The 23,948-nt window shown below is 37.3% G+C and overlaps 1 protein-coding gene across 1 annotated transcript in view; it reads left to right on the forward strand.

Moving 5' to 3' along the window:
• Positions 1-1,473: 1,473 nt before the first annotated feature.
• LOC122562939 (cadherin EGF LAG seven-pass G-type receptor 2-like) overlaps positions 1,474-23,948 on the forward strand; it is a 94,893-nt gene continuing 72,418 nt past the window's right edge. The window contains exons 1-5 of the mRNA XM_043716241.1: positions 1,474-1,494; positions 3,785-3,942; positions 5,932-6,095; positions 6,583-6,708; positions 18,251-18,417. Coding sequence (XP_043572176.1) covers positions 1,474-1,494; positions 3,785-3,942; positions 5,932-6,095; positions 6,583-6,708; positions 18,251-18,417 — 636 coding nt within the window. The remainder of the gene's footprint in view (positions 1,495-3,784; positions 3,943-5,931; positions 6,096-6,582; positions 6,709-18,250; positions 18,418-23,948) is intronic.

The following is a 23,948-nucleotide window of genomic DNA, read 5'->3' on the forward strand; positions in this document are numbered from 1 at the left end:
TTAGTTAACCATTTTAATCTGCATTGGATGAAAAATGTTTATCCTGAAGGGATACATACTTTCAGGTTATATTAATGCTATCTATTGAGGCAGTCTTCTACAAAATAAGGCATGTTTTCTTATCATTGTCTACAGATTATTCAGAGAAAGCAAAGTATATGGAAGTTACAAATATTATTGTATATCCTTTGCTTGATGAATGTGCAGTAGAGTCACACTATTTTGGAATTATGCAGCTTTAATAGTTCAGTATTGCATGATGCACATACCAAACATATTTTAATAAATTAGACTAATAGAAAACAATGACCTAGGACTGGATTTTATATTCCCTTCATGTGGAAGAGCTATTGAATTCTAGACGTAGCCTTCCTAACACTATTCACCCATTCCCTCAAAATATCTACAATTTCCTTAGGGAGAGCAAGATTTAAGGCAACCACCCAACTTTGCCGCAATTGTATTGCTTAAGTGGCGAATCGTTGTTTTCTAAGGATTGCTTCCCACCTCAACTTGGCCACCTTGCTCAAGCATCTCGCAGGAAGAGGATGATGACTCTCTCAAGGGCCCATTTTCCACATTGGTCCCCACCCCTCCCATCAAAGGTCTGTTCCTACTTTTGCAACTTTCCCTCCTGACCTTTCCTTCATATTTTCTGAACCCCACATTCCAACATTGTCACCCTCACTCCTGCCTCTCTGCAGTAGATTAGATTAGATTCCCTACAATATGGAAACAGGCGCTTCGGCCCAACCAGTCCACGCCAACCCTCCAAAGATTGACCCACCCAGACCCATTTCCCTCTGACTAATGCACCTAGAACTATGTGCAATTTAGCATGGTCAATTCACCTAACCTGCACATCTTTGGATTGTGGGAGGAAACCGAAGCACCTGGAGGAAATCCACGCAGAAACGGGGAGAATGTGCAAACTCCACACACAGTCTTCTGAGGCTGGAATTGAACCTAGGACCCTGGTGCTGTGAGGCAACAGTGCTAGCCACTGAGCCACTGTGCTTATAATACCCTCAAAATTCGATTGAACCTGATCTCAGGACCTGAGACTAAAATAGTTCCAGTCCTGGTCACTGCTGCCACAGGCTGGCTGCTTTGTGCTACCAATCAGATTAGCCAACAACTTTCTGAGGTGCTACTTCCATCCTCACTTGCAACATCGAATGACTATTCTGATCAGTGGGAAGGCATTCATCTCTCTCACTCCATGTGGTGGGTTTGGAAAGCCCACATCTGAAAAATCCTACCGCTAATGCGACCGAGGACTTCATCCATTGTGGCAAAAGTGGTGCAATGTGGGTTTCTTTGAATGACTTCAGATGAGGTGAATTGCTAATTGCAGGATGTCAAGGAATGGGACAGAGTTGAGTGCAAATTGAACTGAGCAGCTGTTATTTATGTATTAGGAATCATCTGTAGAGCAGGATTAGCAATTGGGCAGCCCAACTTCCCAGAGGTATGATACATGATCAATCTAAGGTAAGCAAGAAAAGATATAAATCATGGTGCATGTCATGGAAGAAAAATAACTTTTTTTTTACTGGAAAAAGGCCTATATTTTAAGAAAGATAACATGGCATTTTAAGCATGAATTAGTTAATAGACAACAAAATCACTACTTTAAAAGTTGCAGTGGTTAAAGTGTTTGGAATGGCGAGAATCAGAACGCAATGTCTGAAGTGGTTTTGAAGAGTGCGTTTTATATTTATTTTATGAAATTCCAATTTGAAGCAATTTTCAGAAATGTCTCGTATCTGTTAGTGTAACAAAGTGAGAGCTTTGTGATTGTTTTGATAAATAAACACAGTTTTCTACTTAAATTATACCTGTTTTCAAAACCTTCCGTGCAACATCCCTCCCTGACTCTCCAAACTCTTTCAGTCTGACAATTCTTACTATGCTCCTCCAGTTCAGACAATTTGAACATCTCTGATTCCAAACACTATTTTCTTGACCATTTTCAATTCTCACTTTAAACCTCCTTACGTCACTTCACTCTCCTCCTACGATGCTCCTTGAAGCCTAACCTTGGGTTGTCTGGATGTAGGTTTGCTCGCTGAGCTGGAAGGTTCATTTTCAGACATTTCATCACCATACTAGATAACATCATCAGTGAGCATCCGGATGAAGCAGTGAGTTTCATCCAGAGGCTCACTGAAGGTGTTACCTAGTATGGTGATGAAACGTCTGAAAACGAACCTTCCAGCTCAGCGAGCAATCCTGCATTCAGAACCTCAGCCTGAGCTACAAATCTTCTCAAAACTTGCTTGTGTTATCCTTTCAAATAGTTCCTCATGTGTCTCAGTGTCAAACTTTGTTGGTAGTACATCTATGTAACACTTCAATAATGTTTCACTACTTTACAGGTGACATATTAATCTCAATTATTGTTGTTAGTGTATACTGGATACATGTATTCATTCTCTCTCGGGTGTGAGGTTTACATCAATGATTTGTGCACCACATTCCATTCTCCCAGCAGAAGCTTTCACATACAATTAATAGTTCAGATGTTGTCTTCCTTTCCTAAGAGATGAGTTCTGTGAACTACACAGAGATATACAGAGAGAAAAGCACATGAAAGACACACAGTATGAGTTAAAGATGAGAGTCAAGAGAATGAAAATAGAATTTAGAACTAAGTTTCAATATTTCTTCCAAATCCAGGCCCCAGCACCTGGTAAAAGTTTTATTGTAATTAAGTAGCACATTTATAATTGTTTGAACAATGCCATATTAAGAGTGTCACTCTTATTCATATGAAAGCTGGCACTTCAGCGTTACCTTCTCGCCCTCGTCTGGAGCAAGTTATTACTGGAAGAATATAGGGACCAGCAGGATGGAATAGAATCCACAAAGCTAGGCAAAGGGTCTTGTGCAGTTGAGACAGGCCAGCAATCAGAAAAGAATACTGGAAATATTGTTCTGTCCACTGATCCTTGATTCAAGATCAAACTATTTCAAGAAACACCCAGAATTCTCTAAATTAATTCAATTGTATATTCTGTGACATAAGTGATTAATGAAGGATCATAATGGTTTGTGATTGTTTTTGTAACCGCTTATTTCAAAAGTTTGCTAATGAAAACCAAATTTTTGAATCTTTTGATACAAATGTAATCAGTAAGGGCAAGATTAAATGTATGTTTAAAAGCCAAAAATTTCAATTCTCTGCACAGAATTAGTTTTCTCATACGGTGTCACAAATGCATGGGTTTTAACTGAGATCACCAAAACCTGTTTCCCTTACGATTTTAAGCAACTGCTTTTTTGAAAGGTTATGAGCATGATTGAGAGTCTTATCTCCGATATTGTTCATATAATTAATTTTCTGTAAATGACAGGGCACAATTGGTGCACCATCTTGTCAGAAGACATTAACAAAATCAGCATGCGACATAATACCTTCTTGTTTCTGGGATCTATCTAAGGACACTTGGTAAAATAGAGTATTTTTGACTGACTTCTTAAAATTGACATCAGGCTGTCATGTTGACATCATAATTAAACATTTTGAGTTCCATTTTGTGCACTAAAGTTATTGAACTATAGGAATATTTCTGATTGTGTGCAATTCCAGGTATTTTTAGCTTGGATGGGCCACAATTTGCTTGGGATGATGTAAAGTGTTTACAAAATGAACAGTAGATGAATGCTAACCACTTATGGTATTCACAATATAAATGATATTTCTTCCTTGTCATACACTCCTGCATTAACTGTGACATTCAAAACTTACGACAGTATTTTTATTTTTTTCTCTCTACAGCCAGTTATAGGGAAATCAGGCGTTCCTCAAGGACCTTCTGAGCAAAAGGTTGCCGTGGTTACTGTTGACGACTGTGACACTTCTGTTGCATTGCGCTTTGGCAGTTTCATTGGGAATTATTCCTGTTCAGCTCAAGGAACACAATCTGGATCAAAAAAGTAAGATTATTTAAAAATACGAAATAAGCTCGTGATAATACTTCCCTTTATTATTCACAGCCAACAAGAACATCATAAAGTTTTTTTTCAACCCCATTGACTCAGCCAGCACAATTAACTGCGCAAAAATTCCCAACTTTAGTCTAAAGAACAACCATGGAAATAGTGTAACTCTTTTAAATGAATTATCCCAAAAGACTTCAATACCATGTAAGGAAAACAGACAGAGATGCAAACAGAAAAATAGTCACAACCAGAAGCTTGATTTAAGAGAAGATTTTCAGGAGAATCTTAAAGGAGGAGAGGGAGGTGGCGAAGAAGATAAATTAAGCACGTGGGTTTTAGGTAGTTAAAGACATAGCTGTTCATGATGAAGAAAGGGAAGGCGACTCATAGGCAGTCAGAGGCAAAGAAGCATGTAGAGAATAAACACACTGCTCACTATAATTCTAAGTTTGGCCGACTGGAAGGTGCAAAGATCATCTTAGCTCTGAGGAAAGAAAAACACCTGTAGTGTGACACTTGCAGTCTGTCTTATTTTGATGGCAATGGTAATCACCAACAGCGTTAATGTGAAATAGTGGAAATGTCCAGGCTCATGTCTTCACAGTTAACCCTCACCAATGTGTTTCAGACTGCCCTTAACGTATGCTATGAAAATATCCACAAATGCATTATAATGTGTAACTTATCAATTATATAGTTGCATATATTTTAATATCTACAGATGGAAAAAAAATCAGTGAATGGGACTGACTATCAATTATTACCACATAGTATGTCAAGGCATACAAGGGCTATGGTCCAAGTGCTGGAAAATGGGATTAGCATAGTTAGGTTGTTGTTTTGGACTGGTGTAGACTTAATGGGCTGAAGGGCCTTTTTCTGTGCTGTAGACCTTATGACTCTGACTGTCATAGTCATGTGAGTAATATACCATCCAGCTGCACTGTTTCAGATGCATTGCATCTTTCATAATTTCATTCCATGGAATACGGCATTTCGTTTTCAATTGGATTAGCCTAATTTCTAACCTCAGCATATTCTACTAACTTAACCCATCCATATATCTCCCAGGTAGGTATTTGGACTATGTATTTGCTTTGGCTATGTTGACTTGGTAGCAGTACCAAATATATTTTTTTCTTCTTGTGATTGTTGTAAATGAAAAGGAGAATTCTTGCATTAATCCTGCAAATAATTGTCTTTTTTGTCCCTGTTCGATTCTGCCCTTTCTGAAGATAGGGCACCCTGCTGGTTAAACAGCTGAGTTGTGATGTTGGCTGTGACTGTAAATAGTCAATTTCATTGGAGTGAATTATAGCTAAACATGGGAATATCCAAACATTCTCACTTTCTGGCAGAAGTCACTGACCATCAACTTGAATTATCTAGTTAAAAATCACACAATACCAGGTTATAGTCCAATAGGTTTAATTGGAAGCTCACTAGCATTCGGAGCGTCGCTCCTTCATCCGGTGGTAGTGATGAAGGAGCGATGCTCCGAAAGCTAGCGAGCTTCCAATTAAACCTGTTGGACTATAACCTGGTGTTGTGTGATTTTTTAACTTTGTACACCCCAGTCCAACACCGGCATCTCCAAATCATTGAATTATCTATTGCAACTTATTCTTAGTAAAACTTTGCATATGTCAAATATGTATAATAGTTCAATTATTAATTGTTGTTCATTTCTCCCATGCACAAAATCATCCAATATTTCTTTATTTATATTACATCATGAATATTAATATTGAGCAAACTATATGATCTCCACATCTCAATTCCATTATATTAATCAAGATTTCATGGCAATATATGGTTATGGTAGTTCACCTTTAGTTAAAGATTTGTGCATTATTATCATACGTCATTATATATGTACAGCTTTGCCCACACATGATCATCTCTAACTGGTAAAATTCAGCCTATGGATGAAGGATCTTGTATTCAGAACAGCCTAAACTATTTTTTGATTTTGTTTCTCAGGTCTCTGGATTTGACAGGTCCTTTGCTTCTTGGTGGAGTTCCAAACTTGCCTGAGGACTTTCCTCTTCAGAATCATGAATTTATGGGATGCATGAAAAACCTGTTTATAGATAACCAGCAAATTGATATGGCTGATTTCATAGCAAATAATGGCACAGTGTCAGGTAAGTTAGAGAAACCATTATGATGTAACACATTGGAGTTTCCAGTGTACTGAGTTTGCCAGAAGGGTAAAGCAGCATCAGAAAAAGAAAATATAAAAGGTAAGCATCTCTCTGTGGTCAGACTGGGAATAATATTGGCAGAACTTATGGTCAGAGTTTTTTCTTTCCTTGCATATCACATCGGAAAACCTAACAGAGTAAGGAAAGTTTATTTAAAGGCAAAAATAATAATGCCTTGTAGTAAATAGGTATGTGTACTGTGTATCACAATGCTAATTCCGGTTATTTTCGTGGTTTACATTTAAAAATGTAAATTGTCCTGCAGAAGAAGAAATTATCTGCTTTCACTCTGAAATTAAAAGGATTATAATTTGTTCTGCCACAAAGAGCGAGCTGAATTCTCACTTTTGAAATTAAGGAATAGATGACAGTGCTTTACAATAAATGTGTTGGTACAACGAGCTGAGCCTAATCTTTCCTTTTGTAGGGTGCTCTGCAAAGTGGAATTTCTGTGATTCAAACACGTGCAAGAATGGAGGAACATGTGTGAACAGATGGGAGACCTTCAGTTGTGAGTGTCCCCTGGGCTTTGGAGGCAAGAACTGTGAACAAGGTACAGTCACAGATGCAAAACCTCATCAGTATGTTGATCAGAATTCTTATTTCAGTTAATAAATTACCAAAGCTTTTTATTTGTTGGCAGTTGCTGCATTAAGCAGCTTTTCTTTGAATGAAGGCATTAAGGATCTTGGTCCCTAAAGACCAGATTCTGACTTCTCTTCCTTGACATTCAAGATAAAATTTATTACCATGTTCTCAACACTATCTATCATTAGGTTCATTTGGACAGGAATAACTGTTGGGGCTATGGTGTGGAGGCTGAATCAATGAATTGAGCTACAACAATAGGAGTGGGAGAGACATTGAAAGTTAGTGATCAAATAAAGTAAATCTGCACTGGGCCATTTTCAAAAGGCAAGTGTTAGAAGGGTCATACATAAAGTGACCAATATGATGTATATTAAATGGCCAGCATGAAAGGACTTCAAACGTTTGCAATTTCTTTTTTTATAATGTGTTGTGAATGCAGTGCAGATTTTCACAAGAGTTCATTAAGGCACTGCTTTGTTCATACAATTAAGTTTTTAAAGGGAATGTGGCAAATTGAGAGCAAGCTTGTTGAAGGACAGAAAATAAAATTGGTTAATAGCTGTTTTTTGGATTGGGTGGGTATAAGTAGTAGGTTCCCACATGGTTAGCATGTCTTTACTGGGGTTCCGTGTCTAATCTGAATACAGAATTCCAGTTAATAGAAGTGTAACATTTTTACTGAAAGGCTAATATTCCAACAGGTGATGGAATATTAGGGGTCCTCGTTATGTTTTGTAAAATACCATGATTATATTTGCAGGTTTAATTATATGATATATGTTCTTATTAAATTGACAGTTGACCATGAAACCATTGTCAATTGTAGGAAAAAACTCATCTGGTTCACTAATGTTCTTTAGGCAATGATATCTGTCATCCTTGCATGTGACCAGATCCACATCAATGTGATTGATTGTTAACCGCTCTCTGGGAAATTAGAGATGGACAATAAATCCTGGTCTAGCCAGAGATGCCCGCATCCTGTGAATGAATAAAAAGAAATGCAAAATGGTTATTTCCCAAGGTAGTGATTTAATGTGTATAACTCTAATTAACTACTCTCAACTGATAAACCTTTGCTAGTTAGCCGCCTTTAGGTTGTGTAATGAAGATTAAAGTTCAATGTTGTGTGAATAACAAGAATTCGATGTCCTTCCTAACTCTCTGACTGCCAGCTATACTTGAAACAGTATAGTTGAACCACATTTATCCAGAAAGCTGGGAGTCAACCAACAGGAGTTAAAAGTTTTGTAATCCATAGCATAATGGCAGACTTCCAGAAGTTCTGAAAGTTCACAAAATGTATACATGTACATGCGGCACAGCAGATGGCTGCAAGTGAATTGTGTAAAACACAAAACCCCTGTGCGTGGATCCAGTTACAATGCACCTGCCTCTGGCATGATGGAGTCTGTCTTACTTTAAAAACAACCCTTCAAAAGAAACCAAAATAAAACATAAGAAAATCTTCAGATTAAGTCTCAGGAGTATTTTAGTAAATACTTTTTTATTTTAGATGTTAAGTTATAAGCATGGAACATTATTATGGTAACGACTTCAGTTTTGATTTCATAGGTGCCATCAGCTTTGCACTGTTGTAAATAACATAAATATAATTATTTTCTCTGTAAACATGAATAACATGTATACAATACTTTAAATGGACATTTTCAACACTGAGTATTTCAAACAAGAATCCAGAAATCTTTGAAGATAAAAGTAAAGATGTTCTCAATCCTTGGCAGGCCAGATCTAACAAGTTTGTGAGTGTATGCATAATACATTTTAATTGCAATAATTAACTACTAGGACATTTCAATCTTAGAATGTTATTTGTCTTTTGCTGTGTTAGCTGATCTCAATTGCAGCAGTGCCAGGCAACTCTCATTAGCCTCAATGACCAGAGTAAGGAACTTTTCCACATATCTACCTGTCTACTTACTCTACGCCAGAGAATTCTGGAGAAACCCAACACATCAGGCAACACCTTTGCAGAGAGAAACAGAATTAATGTTTCTAGACCATTGACTCCTTCAGGACTGTTCTGACAAAGAATCATACTTGACCAGAGCATTAAATCTATTTCTCACTCCATAGATTCTCCAGACAAGCTGAGTTTCTCTAGCATTCTCTGCATTTCTTTTAGATTTCCAGCATTTTGCAGTATTTTGCTTTTATATATCTACTGAACCTTCCTGCAAACTGTGATAAGTGTGAACACCAAGTGATCAGATTGGGCTTGATTGGGATACTCCATATAATTGAATAATTTGCAAACTGTCACTATGAATTCAAAATGACAGTATCCACACCTATAATTCTAACCCAATGTGAGCCAACTTCTTTCAAAAGGGAGAAAAGGGATAAAATCAAGAGAAATCCTTTCCAGACAGTAATGCGTACCAATGAATGATGTGAAAGTTGTAAACCACTGGAATTCAAATATCACCACGATGCAGGAATCAATAGACTTCCTAAGTTTTTGAATTATCATTAAACACGAAAATGAAACTTCAACTTTGTAGTAAATCCAGAATCATGTAATCTAGAATCTATTCGTGTAAATTTTCAACTTCTATTACCATCAGTAGTGGGATTGTGAATCCTACATAGATATGAAAATGTGAAAGCTGAATGATCATTACCATCTACCAGTAAAGTATGAGCATATTTCTACCATGGAAGTTTTCTTGCTAAAGGAAGCTCTGTACAAATGGCTTAAAACAAAATATTTCTGTGCTGTAGACCTCTATGAATATGACTCTATAATATGGTCTAAAAATTAGGGTGCACATATTTTCATCCCGAAAATTCTTCACTCATGAAAAGAAGCCAAAGTAAGGAGAGCTCCCGGAGATGTATGAAAAGCCTAGCAAGATAGAAAAGTTCAGTTCTGAATAGTAATTCAGGTCAATCTACAACTGCATAAAAAGGGCTACACTGTCACAAAACACAAGTTGAAGAGGATTTGGATTGTAAACCTTTTTTTGTTCAAATATGTCAGTGAGAAAACCATGATTTTGAACCATAGGCAGTGGGAATATATTCAGGCTGAAGTGCCAGTAATAATTCTGTGGCCACTTAGCATTTGATCCCTCCTGTCTGTTTCTACCATTAACATAATGTACTGTGTATGACTAATTTGCACAGCTGCTAGCTAACATGGATCAGAGAAGGAAAGATTAAGTAGAAAAGAGCACAAGGGAAATGTAGGCTGGAGGGGAACGGTCGGAATTGAATGATGTCACATATTGGAATATCAAGAGTACTTGGGTTTGGCTTCAACACTGATGAATAGGATAACTTTATTTTCTCCTATGGTCACTTGGCAAAATGAAGTAAGTTGAATGTTTGCATATCATCTCCATGACATGGAATTCTTTGCTAATCTGAGTGGTATGTGAAATGGCAGTGTTGGTGAGCAATTTTATCGAATGCTTACCAAATAATTTAAGGATGGAACACCTGCAGTTAGGACAGTTGAAAAGTGACTAGTAGACTAATTGAAGTATTTGATAAAGTAGATTTTGGAGTACAATTTGCTGTCAAAGTGTAAACAAAAACATTTTTCAGAACAGACTTACAGACTAGGAGCTGGAGTAGGCCATTTGGCTCTGACATTCAATAAGATTATTGCTAATCTGATTGTAACCTGAGTTCCACATTCCAACCTACTCCTGAAAACCCTTGACTCCCTTTTAGCAAGCATCTATCCATCTGTACCTTTTAAAGATATTCAATCACTCTGCCACTACCACTGTCTGACGAGGAGAATTTCACTCAGAATCATTGGTGTTCCATAAGAGAGCCACTCATTCTTCCAAACATCCAATGGACACAGGCTCAAAGCTATCCATCTTTTCCCAAAAGATACTTTCTCATCTCAGGATTAAGTTTTATAAACCTTTTCTGAACTTCGAGTGCATCTATATTCTTTCTTAAATAAGGAGACCAAAAATGCACACTATGCAGGTACTCTGTAAAATTATTACAAAAACATCTCTACTTTTCAATTCCATTTCCCTTTACAATAAATCACACCATTCTATTTGCTTTCCGAATACCTCTCTGTTTCTGAATTACTAACTTCTTGTGATTCATGTACCAGGATGCCCAAATCCTTCTGTACATCTGAGTTCTACAGTTTCTACAATTAAGCAACATGCTGCTTTACTATCTTTCTGCCTAAGTGGGTAAATTCACATTTTGAGACATTATACTCCATCCGCTGTTTTTTCCCCATTCACTCAACCTGTCCATAACTACTTTGCATAGGTTGGTTTACTCATTTGGCTGGATGGTTGGTTTGCAATGCAGACTGATGCCAACAGTGTGGGTTCAACTGATGGTACCAAAGTCCACCAGGTAGCAGAACAGAGTGCAGAATACATTGTTAAAGCAGCAGAGAAGGTGCAGAGAGAGACATCAACATTAACATTTGAGCAATGCATTCACATTGTGAATCTGTGTATTTAAACTTTTATATCTTCTGGAAGAGAGTACAACTGGGATGGGAGGGGTCTCTGATTATGTTGGTTGCTTTCCTGAGGCAACGGGAAGTATAGATGGAGTCAATAAATGGAAGGCTGGTTTGTGTGATAGAATGGACTCTGTTCACGACTCTGTAGTTTCTTGCAATCATTCCTGATAATATGGCATTAGAACACTATGCCAATATCTAAGAATATTAGAAAGAGAGAAATGGATAAAGAAAGAACCTGTATTCATATAATGTCTCTGAAGACAGTCAGTTAGTTACAACTAATGAAAGGAAAAAGGAAACTCGGTCAGTCTTTTTTTGAGACCTGCTCGGTGCTTGCTTGCAGCTATTTAGTTCCTCTTCCAAATTGGCACTCATTATGTTCTAGCCTTGATGGTGAGTATGAACAACTTATTTTACCTTAGGAAACAACATGAGTAAGTTCAGTTATCACATTTACTGTTGTCCATGGACTCATGCTTTAACTAATTCTCTTTATTCCCATGCTTTTTCAGCCTGGGGCAATGAGGCTAATTTTAGACCTCTATGACCACCCAAAATGATGAAGATCTAACCTTCCTGTTATCAAGATGGTTCTGAGCCACAGCAAGCCTACGTTTATTCACTAATCCACTGGGGGAGGGGGGGAGGAGTAGATTGTTATTTTTAACACCCAAGAGCTAGGAAGTGCAGCTTTTGTTGGAAGGAAGTTACTGTTTATACAGAACCAGAACAAAATGTTAAAATGTGCAACTGTCATTCAACTGTCGATTGTTACCAGCTCAAATGAAGTTCGATTAATTACCCTATAGCATTTGCCAAGTTCTCTTTTGCAACAGTGGGAGAAAGGAAAAGTTTTCTTATGTTTAATGTTTCCTTCTTAGCAGCTGCTTCCGTTCTATTCTAAATTTATAAAGCAATTCAGTCAGATTCCACAAGCTGACCTCCTGCATTCTCAGGTCAATGAATTTTCCATTAATTGTAAAACAATAGCAAACGTAATAGAAATTCCCTAGAAATGGCCACATGTATGAGGAGTTAAAGATTCGTATCTGTGTTCATTGATATTGAGAAGTTTAGTTTCCTCTGCTGCAGCTGTTTGCTTTGGAATGCAATGCTGCTGGTTGAAAAGGTAGCACAGCATTCTGAATATACAGCATCTTCTCAATGGAGCTAATTCATTCTTTAGACAAGAGGACAGCTAGATTAAAGATGTATACTTTTGCCATTTAACCTATGGGAAAAATCAAAGCAGCTGAAGTGTGGATGCTGAAAGTTAAAGCTGATCTAAAATGAGATAGTAAATGAAGGAAAAAAAACTACATTGAACATGAGTGCTGAAAAATCATGCTACCCGTCACTGTAAGGGTTGTGACCTATCTCTGCAGCCTATAAAAAATTGACTCCGGGAGCAGATAAAGCTGCCTGAATGATTTGGCAGGTTAATTGAGCCATACAGATTGCAGAGAGTCTGGCTTTGATCTCAACCTGTACTAAGTTAGCTAATGACTGCTGGGGAAAGAGGGAGAACTGCATTAGAGGCACAGTGATGTGTACAGAGTGTAGCTGTTCCACTTATATCTGGAAATGGACAAAAGAAATGAAAGACTGGGTAATTATTGTCAAAACTAATCTGAAATGATGTGTGAAATAATGTTAATATCTGAAATCATGTGTGAAATAACATTACAAGGAAAGGTGCACTTAATAACTACATTACCATTAATCAGGATTCCAATCATTATTCAGGATGTTTTGTTTGGTACTGTCAATTGATTTGTCTGTATTTGTTTATATTTTATCTAGGTATTCTTAGGTCTTAAATACAGTATATTGGGTAGGTCATCCTCCTTCTTGGAATTGGTGTCTTAAATGTACAAATGCTCCTTTTGTTTAGTTAGAACATTTTTTAGGAATAATTCACACAATATTGATTAATGGAATTAATTTATTGCCTACTTGTGCAGCAGAAACAGTAGGAGTTGGAAATGAAAACCAAGTAAGATAGTTGATCATTTGGACCTTTTCGTCAAAAGATGAGCACTATTTCCAACTCTGCTAAAACCCTGTTGTTGGGTCACCTTGAATGATAGCTGTCAGTATGCTTGGAAATAAACAGTTCTTGAAGGTTGAGATAGTTTAAAAAAAAGCTATTTTTCTTTAAAGATTGTCAACAGAAGTTCAAAATATTTATTAATAATGATTTGCAATCAAGAATTTGTTTCAAAAGAAACTTTGCCATCTTATGCTCTTCAGGTATGTATGTACTAGGAAACCAGTATGCAAATTTACCTTGGCTTAATTAATTTGGGAAATTAATTTGCACACTTGGGATAATGAAGCCACAGACAGCCATTAACTTTAGGGCTAAACTGAGCCCACGCAAATCCCACTGCCTGTGAACATATGGAATTTTCTGAATGGATCATGCAGAGGGAAATGGCTCACAACAAAACCATTACAACTGAGCTTTAGACAGAAACAGATTTATCTGAACCATCTGGTGTTATATGATAGTGTGAAAGATTGATTAAATCTGCACAGTTTGCATATATTCTGGAGAAGTTCAGCAACATCTGCATGCAAAGGAAAATTTACAAAACAGATACACAGGCTGTGGCATGACCAGGTGAAGAGGTGCATCTCCTAAGCTTCCAAGGAAATTCACAGTCATTCCTGGTTGGAACTCTTAGGATGCCTCCTCTTCCCAGTGGCAAATGTACTGTCTACCATTGAATCAGGTAAAAGCTCTGTCTCTTTCTCTGCCTGGCTCTTTGTTGGCATTAGAGTGAGTTTGTTTTTGTAAAATATGTGCAGAAAAATGAAACTTTGCTCCAAGTGACAGTATGTGTAAATGTCAGTTTTCACCACGCAAGATGTCACAGGAATGAAAGTGCTATTTTCCTGTGAAGAGAAATTTTACATGAATTATTGATTTCTACACAGCTTCCAGCCATCAATTTAAAATCCTATAATGTGGGAATCAAATTAATATTGAAAGGCACTAGCAAGCTTCAGAACATTTAGCTCCCAATGAACAAAAGAAAATGCGTATAATGACTTGTGCAAATGGAAAGATAGGAATTGTTAGATGCAAAGAAGTCTAAGGCGCAACCTGACAATTCGATGATAGAACTGTGATGAAGTTATGAAGTAATGCTGACAATAAATACTTTACTAATTACACTGTAGTAGAGAAAGTTATGAGGCCAGGAAGGCTCCATGGAAAGGAAAACCTTGAGAACTATAGGCCAAGGGTTTCCTTTTTGTTGTCATTGCACGTTGCTGGGATGTTGATATCTCAGCCAATGTCAGTTTCTCTTACTCGTCCCTAATTGCCCCAGAAAAAATGGAATCGAGCTACTTGATTAAGCCATTGCAGAGTATAGTGAGTTGCGAAGTCTGTTCACAACTTATCCCATTTAGTGGTAGTTCCAGGCAACATGATGGAGGGTATCCCCAATATGAAGATTGGACATTAACTCCGTAAGTGCTATATGGTGGGCAGTTCAACTGATACTGTAATGGATGGATGCATCTATATGAACTAGATTGATAAGAACAATGACAGGTACGTTTTTCCCTCTTGCTGGTTCCAACCACCCCGCGCTGTATAAATCCGGGTTAGCAGCATGTGCTTTAAGGTTTGGCCTGCTTAGTCAGTAGTGGTGTTTCCAAGCCAGTCTTGGGAATAGACACTAATGTTCCCCACACAGAGTACATTCTGTATCCGTGCCACCCTGTGTTCTTCTCTGAAATGATTTTCAATGTAGAGAAGAACTGATTGATTGAACAGCTGTGAGAGATTTTGATCGGTGATAATCAGAAGGAGCTATCCTCATCCATTTTTGACCTGATGCCATGAGGTTTAATGAGGTGCAGTCATAGAACATGACAGTGCAGTACATGCCCTTTGGCCCTTGATGTTGCGCCGATTTGTAAAACCAATCTGAAGCCCATATAACCTGCACTATTCCATTCTCGTCCATATGCCTATCCAATGACCATTTAAATGCCCTTAAAGTTGGCAAGTCTGCTACTGTTGCAGGCAGTGCGTTCCACGCCCCTACTACTCTCTGAGTCAATGTGGAGGACTGCAGGACAACTCCTTCACCTCCATCCCAGACAGTCTCTCCTTTTGTTTTTTTTTCTGGATATAGCCATTGGTGATGAAGGTGTCTTGGCCGTTATAAGATATGATTCTGAGAGTATGACTATGTCAGGCTGTTGCTTGATTATTCTGTCCTTTCCAAGGATGTTACGCTTGCTATGTGCCATGTCACAGTTCCTTCTTTTATGTTTCCTCAACACTGTCCGATATTCAAGAGACTTCCTGTTACAGCAAACCTAATGCCCTTATTGAATACATAAAGTCAAACCAGGTATGTTCAGTACTCATTCCATTTCGTATCTTTTTTGCAAAGTCTAACGTAATCTCAAACATCAATTTATTTAATTGAAAAGTTGGTGTCATATAATTATGTCACTCTATTACTTATCCTTTGAGGCTATTTTAAATGTAATTTAACTTTTATAAATTTTTATAACACTGACAAAACAATGTCTTTCTTAAAATATAAATGCAAAGTGACATTTATTGGGCAATTTAATTTCAGTTTACCTTAAGATAAAAACCCAAAGCCAGTTGATTGAATTTGTGTGCAAGAGTATCTTGTAGTAGGGTCAAAGGTGCATGGATGCTGAATTATCCTTTTAGTTTCTGATTTTATGTTCAAAATGTTTATATTTTAAAACTCAAGAATGGTATGGCATAGTCCACTACATAAGCAGTTCTAGATGTTTGGCAACACAGATCAAACTTCAACTGTGTCATTGAACTAGAAACGCAATGTGTCCTATAAACTAATGAATTGTATGGAAAACCCACTCACTATCTGTGATTGAATTTCTTTCCTGATTTATCTTCCTCCTCCACTCTTTTCTGCACAGTACAGAATGGAAACAAAACAAATTGAAATTGTGTTAGAAACCAAAATCCAAGCATTGCCTCCATCGGTATAAGGAAATAGAAACTTGAGTTGTGCACAGAGGGAATGACATTCCTTTATATTTTCTGTAGCTTTATTTTAAAGGGTTTCATATTTCACAGTAAAGTGAAGCAAGTTCAAGTGTAAAAAATACATTCAATTCATATTGTAAGACAGCACAAAGGAGTATGGATGTAATGCAGTTTGAAAGGAAAAATGAGAAGAGACAATGAAAAGTAAATGGTGTACTTTAAAACTGAGGCAGCTGAGGTTTCCGATCACAAATCTTTGTAAGTGGCAGGACAGGTTTATTATGAGTACATTGCTTATGATGGGACTTAATTGTGATCAGAAATATACTGCCTGAAAGGACTGTAAGACTTGTTTCAATAGTAAATTTTAGAAGAAGATTGAACCCACACTGGAAGGGATGATAAGAGCAAAGTAATAGTAAAAAAGCATGGAATGGGTCTTATTGGATAACTTTCATGTTACCAAAGTGGCAAGAAGGGCAAAATGCTTTCTTTCTGAGCGTTAACACTCAATCCTTGCTGAAACATGGCATAGCATCCTTGTTTGATTTTCATTTTCTCCCTCCTTCCCAACTATAAATCACTGTGCCACTGCATCTGCTGCAGGATGATGATTGTATTCTGCGTTGTTGTGTGTAAGATATGAATCTGTGAATATGACTCAGTGAGGCTGTTGCTTGACTAGTCTGTGAGGCAACTGTCCTTGGTACTAGACCCTCAAGTGTTTGTGAGGAGGAATTTTCAGGGTCAACGGGATAATATTTACCAGTGCATTAGTCAGTGCCAGATGGTCTGTCTGGTCAGTCTGCTATGGGTCTGGAATCACATGTAGATTTCCTTTCCTGAAGGACATGAATGAACCAGATGGGTTTATACAACAGTTGGCAATGGTTTCACCATCGTGACTTGATTTTATTGAATACACATCTCACCATCTGCTGTGGTGGGATTCACACTCAGGTCCCAGAACATTTACCTGGATTATTACATTACAATGTGCTCTCTGGATTATTGGGCAAGTGACAGTACCACTACATCATCACTTCCCTGTGTCAAAAAGAGATGGAACATGGAATGCATTTCTTTACATCTAGGTTATTTGGATTTTTTTGACAAAGTAGTGAAAGGATGGGCTGGACTTGATGTTCTCTATGAGTGCAGATGATACAGTTCAAGAAGGATGGATGCAAAGTTGTCAGTTTTGTCCTTTCCCCTCTCGTGGAATTTCTGTCTTTCCAGTGGATTTCCAATATGTAAATCTATGCAAGAATTAATGAATCTCATTGTACCCAATCACTAAATGATTTTAAAAATCACACAACACCAGGTTATAGTCCAACAGTACTAGCTTTCAGAGTGCTGCTCCTTCATCAGCTACTTCCAAATAAATCTGTTGGACTGTAACCTGGGGTTGTGTGATTTTTATCTCTGTCCACCCCAGTCCAACACCGGCACCTCCACATCATGACTAAATGATTTGTCTCTTCTGTTATTCTTCTCTTTAATCAATGTTCATGCCCAATAACACAAATCTTGTGCTTTCACCTTGATTTGCCGATTTACAGGCAATCACCAATATTTGAACTCGCCAACTAATCACCTGATTGATTTAACAGATTTGCTAAGAAATAAAAATAATCCTGGAAATACATAACTGTTATGACAGCAACCGAGGAAAGCAAAACTAAATTAACGACACTTAAGATCAATTACTTATTGTCAAACTGTTTAGCCTATGTATGTTAGGATAAGTTGATATGTATTAGCTATCAGACCTCTTCCATTTTCTTCCGTTTCAGAGTGCATCTTCTGAAAGATGAGAAGAACTTGTGACACATAGTGCTCTATACATGTAGAAGCTCTTAAAATTCACGGATGCTTCACTTAAGCGGCTAGTTATTTATTGATAGCACAATGGATTGAAAAATTACTTCAGTGTTTAGTTAATATTTTATGTAACCTTCCCGTAAGAATATAGTAATGAACTGTTTTATTTTTTCTCAGTAATGGCCAGTCCACAACGGTTTCTCGGGAGCAGCCTTGTTTCCTGGAGTAATCTTGTCAACACAATCACTTCACCCTGGTGCATTGGTCTGATGTTCCGGACACGGCAAGCAACTGGCATCTTTATTCGAATAGAAGCTGGTCAGTTCTCAACAGTTAGCATTCAGGTTGGTCAGTTTTGACATTGTTATTGCTCTATTTAAACCTTTACAGATTGTTCGTGTGGGGATGTATATTTATCCTTCATATCCCGTGTTAACTTGGAAGAAACATTTAAGAGCAAAAACTAAGTTTGGCGCATTATTTTCAACATTCCTGGGAAACTTTTAATTGTTAAATTGGCTATCAGTAAGAATGCTAGTGTATTAAGATGAAAACAAGATAAAATAATACAATTCTTCAAGCCAATATTTGTGCAGAGACAAGTCCATGTCATTTTGGTTCTTTTGGTTGAAACTGCAACATGCTCAGGAGAAGAGTTTTCACAAATTTTCAAATCACACTGTGATACAGAAATAAGCAGAAAATTATACATGATGGGAGGTCTGGTTTCACCAATATAATAGTTACTCTCAAGTGAGCATTAACACATCACAAATTTAAATCAAAGTAACTTCCTTTTTAGTTCGCATTTTGTTAATCTTGTCATTTTTTTCTTCAGTATAATTTTGATGTTTTTTTCCTGTTATGTTTTTACCTTAAAAATTTCTCTAAGGAACATCTTGATTCAACTGTATGCTGCTTCTGATGCTAACTTCCACAATTTGATAGCTAATCTTGATTGAGATTGTGATGAAGTGCAACAAGAATACTCCTTTGTTGCAGGTGCCCTCTTTAAGATGAGTTGTTAGAGACAATTTCCAAATTCATGATCAATAAATAATCTGCCAGTATTAGTTCATGAAGATTGGGGATACTAATTTCCTGGTGATATTTATCTAATTAGCACTAGAAAGCTAATTATCTGGGAATTTATTTGCATGGATGTTTGAAAAAGCATTTTTTTTCACTTAATTTGTAAGTGTGAGAATTGTGTTTGGAATTAAATAATTAGGCTGAGGACGTATGTATAAACCTCTAAACTCAAATTATTATTTGATATGAACATTACTGATCTCAAAAACAGCTTTAAATTTACATTTTATCATTTGTGAGGACAAATAAATTGAACTGAAATTGCATCAGGATTTAGGATTTTCATGAATTAACCAACAAGAATACCCAATGTTTGATAATTATCATTGCAAGAAAAAAGAACTTGAAATTAGTGGAAGTAATGTTGAGTTATAATTACTTCATATTTTACTTTTGACTTTATTCTGCCTTTTTAAAACCAAAGGTACTTTCTTTAGGATGAATTCTTAGTAGTATTTGTGGGGACACTGAAGTCATTTTATGGCATATATTTCCTGCATTGGGAATCTATCGCTGGAAATTTTGTGATTTGAAACCTTCTATGATGTGTCGCCACAACTACTACAATCTCAAAAAAAGGGTCAAAACTTTATATTGCGTTTGTTCTTGTAGCAAGCCAGATATAATTTAGATTGAGATCATATTGACTTAACTACTTTAATAAAAATCTATCTAAGTAGCTTCAGAAAAAATAAGAATGAGAACATGTAGAGAGTCACTTCCCCAAATTTAACCAGTATTCCCATCATTTAGATATAGGTTAGAAATCTTTCTGATACTTGGGAATCCCAGAGGCAAGAAATTAATGAGATAAGCATTGTTGCAAGTCTATCATATTCAGTTGGAATTTGTCTGTTATTTTAATGGAGGTGTTAGAAGCTATCTAAACTAAGCAGGTGATCTCGAAATGATAGGTAGCCAGGTTAGTTTCTTGGGTGTGACCGTTTATCCAAACCCATTTTTATGCTATAATTGACAGTGGGAAAGTTATGAGATTATGTGGTTTATCTCTTTTTAATGTATGCAGTCATTTCTAGTCATTATTGGTTCTTTGAAGCAAAATGTATTTTCTCATCCTAATATAATAAATTTTGCAAAAACAAATGAAAATATGGTTGACAGAAGTAAATGTAGGAGTATGTAAGATGGATTTGACTGTCCCTGATGGAGGTTTTCAGGCAATTATACGTTTAATGATTATTCATGTCATTTCTCTTGTGGATGCCCATAATTTTAATGGACTCTCTCTTCACTTACTGCATACAGACATCCATCATTCATTATGTGTAAATAAAATCTCTCTAGGTTCAACATCTTTAAGATGCTACATTCACCCACAAAGAAGGCAATAACAAACAAATGCATCATTGCAGCAGAACCCTAATATTTTTTTCACACTCCAGGTCCTTTCAGTTTATGAAAGCTGACATTTTGAAATATAATGACAGGAGTACTTTAAGTGAGAAAGTAAATGCATCCACTCCAAAAGAACATCCTCCAAAAAAATCCTTCATGCTTTAGAAGTAAGACTGGAGCCAGTCTTTAGGGAAGTCTATTTTCACAGTATTTTGCAAGCTGAAGCATTGATTATGTGTTAATTTCTGAAGGTGCAAAAATGGAAAGAATGAATTGGCTGCCCATTAAACACCCCACCAAGGTAATTGAAAAAGTAAATCGGGGGAATATAATGACCAATCTGTCATCACCACTGTCAAAAAAAAATCAATATGAGCCCATCTTTATCTATGTTTTGGGGTGAAACACTGAATGAAACAGCTATAACCTGCTGTACAGAGAATTGGTTCTGAATGAGTTAATGTTGGAGATTCCATGAAGCTGCACCTAATCTGATGAGATCTTACTGGTTTGGGTGGGGGTAAGGCAAAACAGTTGTAGATCGAAGACCTATATGGTTAGGTTAGATTCCCTACAGTGTGGAAACAGGCCCTTCGGCCCAACAAGTCCACACCGATCCTCTGAAGAGTAACCCACCCAAACCCATTCCACTCTGACTAATGCACCTAGTACTATGGACAACTTAACATAACCAATTCACCTAGGTGCACATTTTTGGACTGTGGGGGGAAATCCACACAGACACAGGGAGAATGTGCAAACTCCACACAGACAGTCACCCAAGGCTGGAATTGAACCTGGGACCCTCGTGTTGTCAGGCAGCAGTGCTAACCACTGAGCCACCGTGCCGCTCTATATCCATGTTTATCTTACAAACCAACTTGTACCTGATTGCTAACATGCAGTAAAGTATATTGTGTTTTGGGCAAGGGGCCCTTCTTATTAAGACTTATTTAATTTCAGCAAACTATGCAACCACAAGCTGGTCGTCGTTGCATTAAAACATACAATATAAATATGAATCACAGACCTCGAGCTCATCTTAAAGCTACAACTAGTCAAACATATCTGAGCCCCACCCCAACTGATCTGGTTATTTCATACTGACAACCCCTTATTCCAGTCAAAAGGTCGACAGGTGCATCAAAAATATCATCCTAAAACACAGACAGCAGGCTTTTATAACTTCATGGGACGCTGATGAGAAAGATGCACTTATTCAATTTGTGTTTGAATATGAATACTGAAGAATATGATGTACAAGATCTCAGGATATGTTTGACATCTAAATTTCCCATGTTACTCTCCCAGATTGTACATGATGACAGTTGTGAGTGCTGTCTTAGCAGAACAGCTCAAAAAAAATTAGGAACATGAAATGAAAAATGAACTGTTCCTATAATGGAATCAGTCTGTCTGAAGTCAATTTGATAATGATACATGAGTGATTTTATTGCTTTAAAGTGTAGCCCAATATTAGTTCCATTCATTGTATAAAACATACTCTTTCTAAAAGAAAGTGCCAGCATTGCCAGTTTGAAATCTTGCCAATCTTGGGAGTTATAGCTGCCCGTTCTGCTCTGACTCTGTCTGAGGGACCTGACCTGGTTGCCCTGGTCTGAGTAATGTTCAGTGGAGGCTATAAGCCATTCAGTTTGGATGTTTCATGAGTAAGCGGACATGAATAAATCAAGGAAAGAAGAAATTACTGCAGATGCTTGAATGTGTACCGAAAACAAAAAATGCAGGAAATCACAATAGGTCAGCAGCACCCGTGGAGAAAGAGCAAGCTAACATTAGCTTGCACTCTCTCTCTCCATGGATGCTGCCTGACCTGCTGTGATTTTCCAGCATTTCTTTGTTTTCAGTCATGAATAAATTAAGTTTGTGCTACATGCAAAATACTTGATGTCAGCTATTGGTAGTCCCCTCCACTTCTGAGACCTGAGGAGAGAATCCATGCTGCAATAATGCTCCATTGTGGTTACGAGGTATAATAATACACAGCAGAATGTTCTGGAGAAACTCAGCAGCTCTGGTAGAATCTGTGGAGAGAAAGCTATTTAATATTTCAAGTCTGATGTGACACTTCTTTGAATGTTGCTGTGACAAAGAGTCAAATCAGACTTGAAACACTGACTTTGTTTCTCTGTCCACAAGGTCTACCAGACTTGCTGGGTTTCTTGGTGCGCTCTGTTTGTATTTCAAATCTCCAGAATCCACAGTTTTTTTTTGAGTCATCATAAGGGAGTACCACATATAAAGGGGTGCTGTGAATGGCACTGTTTAAATAAAAAGCAAGGGAATTATCCCCGGTATCCTGTTCAGTACTTACCCCTCACTCAATATCACACAAAAAACTATTATCTGACCCTTATGTCTCACTGTCTGAGAATCTTTACAGTGGGATTATTAGCTAGCTTGTTTCCTGTGATTACATTGCATAAGTAGTGACTACAAAGATATAATTGGAGCAATTAAGTTTTGGAGAAGGAATAAGTTTTAAGCAAAAAAGATGTACATGGAGCATGACATTTCTATCAATGTTCAATGCAAGATTTCTTACTGACAGCCAGGACTAATAATTAGTAAGCAGCAGCTGACCAAATGGTTGAGCACAGAGATCCCAGTTACTTGATGTGTTGCAGTGTTTTAAAACACTTTGTTTAATTTGGCCAATTGTCTCATCATTGGGTTTGTTTATCGGAGTGGTGCTGCAGAATCACTGTGAGGCTGCCTTTAAATTGATTCGAAGAATAGAGAGGCACCAGGCCGGGATGAAAGAGCAAAAGAAATTTTTAGTGCAATACGAGAGCTCAGAATTGAAAAATTGACTATTATTACTGACAAAGTTGAGCTGAGACTTCTGTTGTTTTTTCAGAGTCCTGGTGCTGTAGAATGCAAGATGGAAAATCACTCTCTAATGGGTCATGTCGTAAAAAATGTCCTTAGAATCCTAATGGCCAGAGTTAGAAAGGAAATGAAATCAGAGATTTCAGACACTCAATGTAGATTTATTGAAAATGAAGGAGCAGAAAATATAATCTATCAAATTGAACGCATCTTGTCATAGCTGCTTATTCTCCTCTAACTCCACTTGTTGGTGCCTTGCATTATCTCACACAATGTTCCAGCTGCCCTCTACTGGTCAGTCATGCCCACGTTGCATCCCTGGTCTTCGGAACATGTGGTGAGAGTTACAGCTGTGCATAAACTTGGAGCTGTAATGCTGTTTTATATAGAGATGTGGAGAACTTCAGACTCCTGTTACATGCTACCCATAACTCCATGAAAAAGGAGAATGTTTTGATTCTGTTTGACTTCAATCCTGCACTATAACATCAGGAGGAATGCTATGAGGAATAAGTAGTATTAGAACTGTCTGATTTGTCACACTAGTCCAACCTTCAATATTGGATGACCAGAA

This window comes from Chiloscyllium plagiosum, chromosome 26 (assembly GCF_004010195.1).
Source record: "Chiloscyllium plagiosum isolate BGI_BamShark_2017 chromosome 26, ASM401019v2, whole genome shotgun sequence".
Taxonomy (NCBI): Eukaryota; Metazoa; Chordata; class Chondrichthyes; order Orectolobiformes; family Hemiscylliidae; genus Chiloscyllium; species Chiloscyllium plagiosum.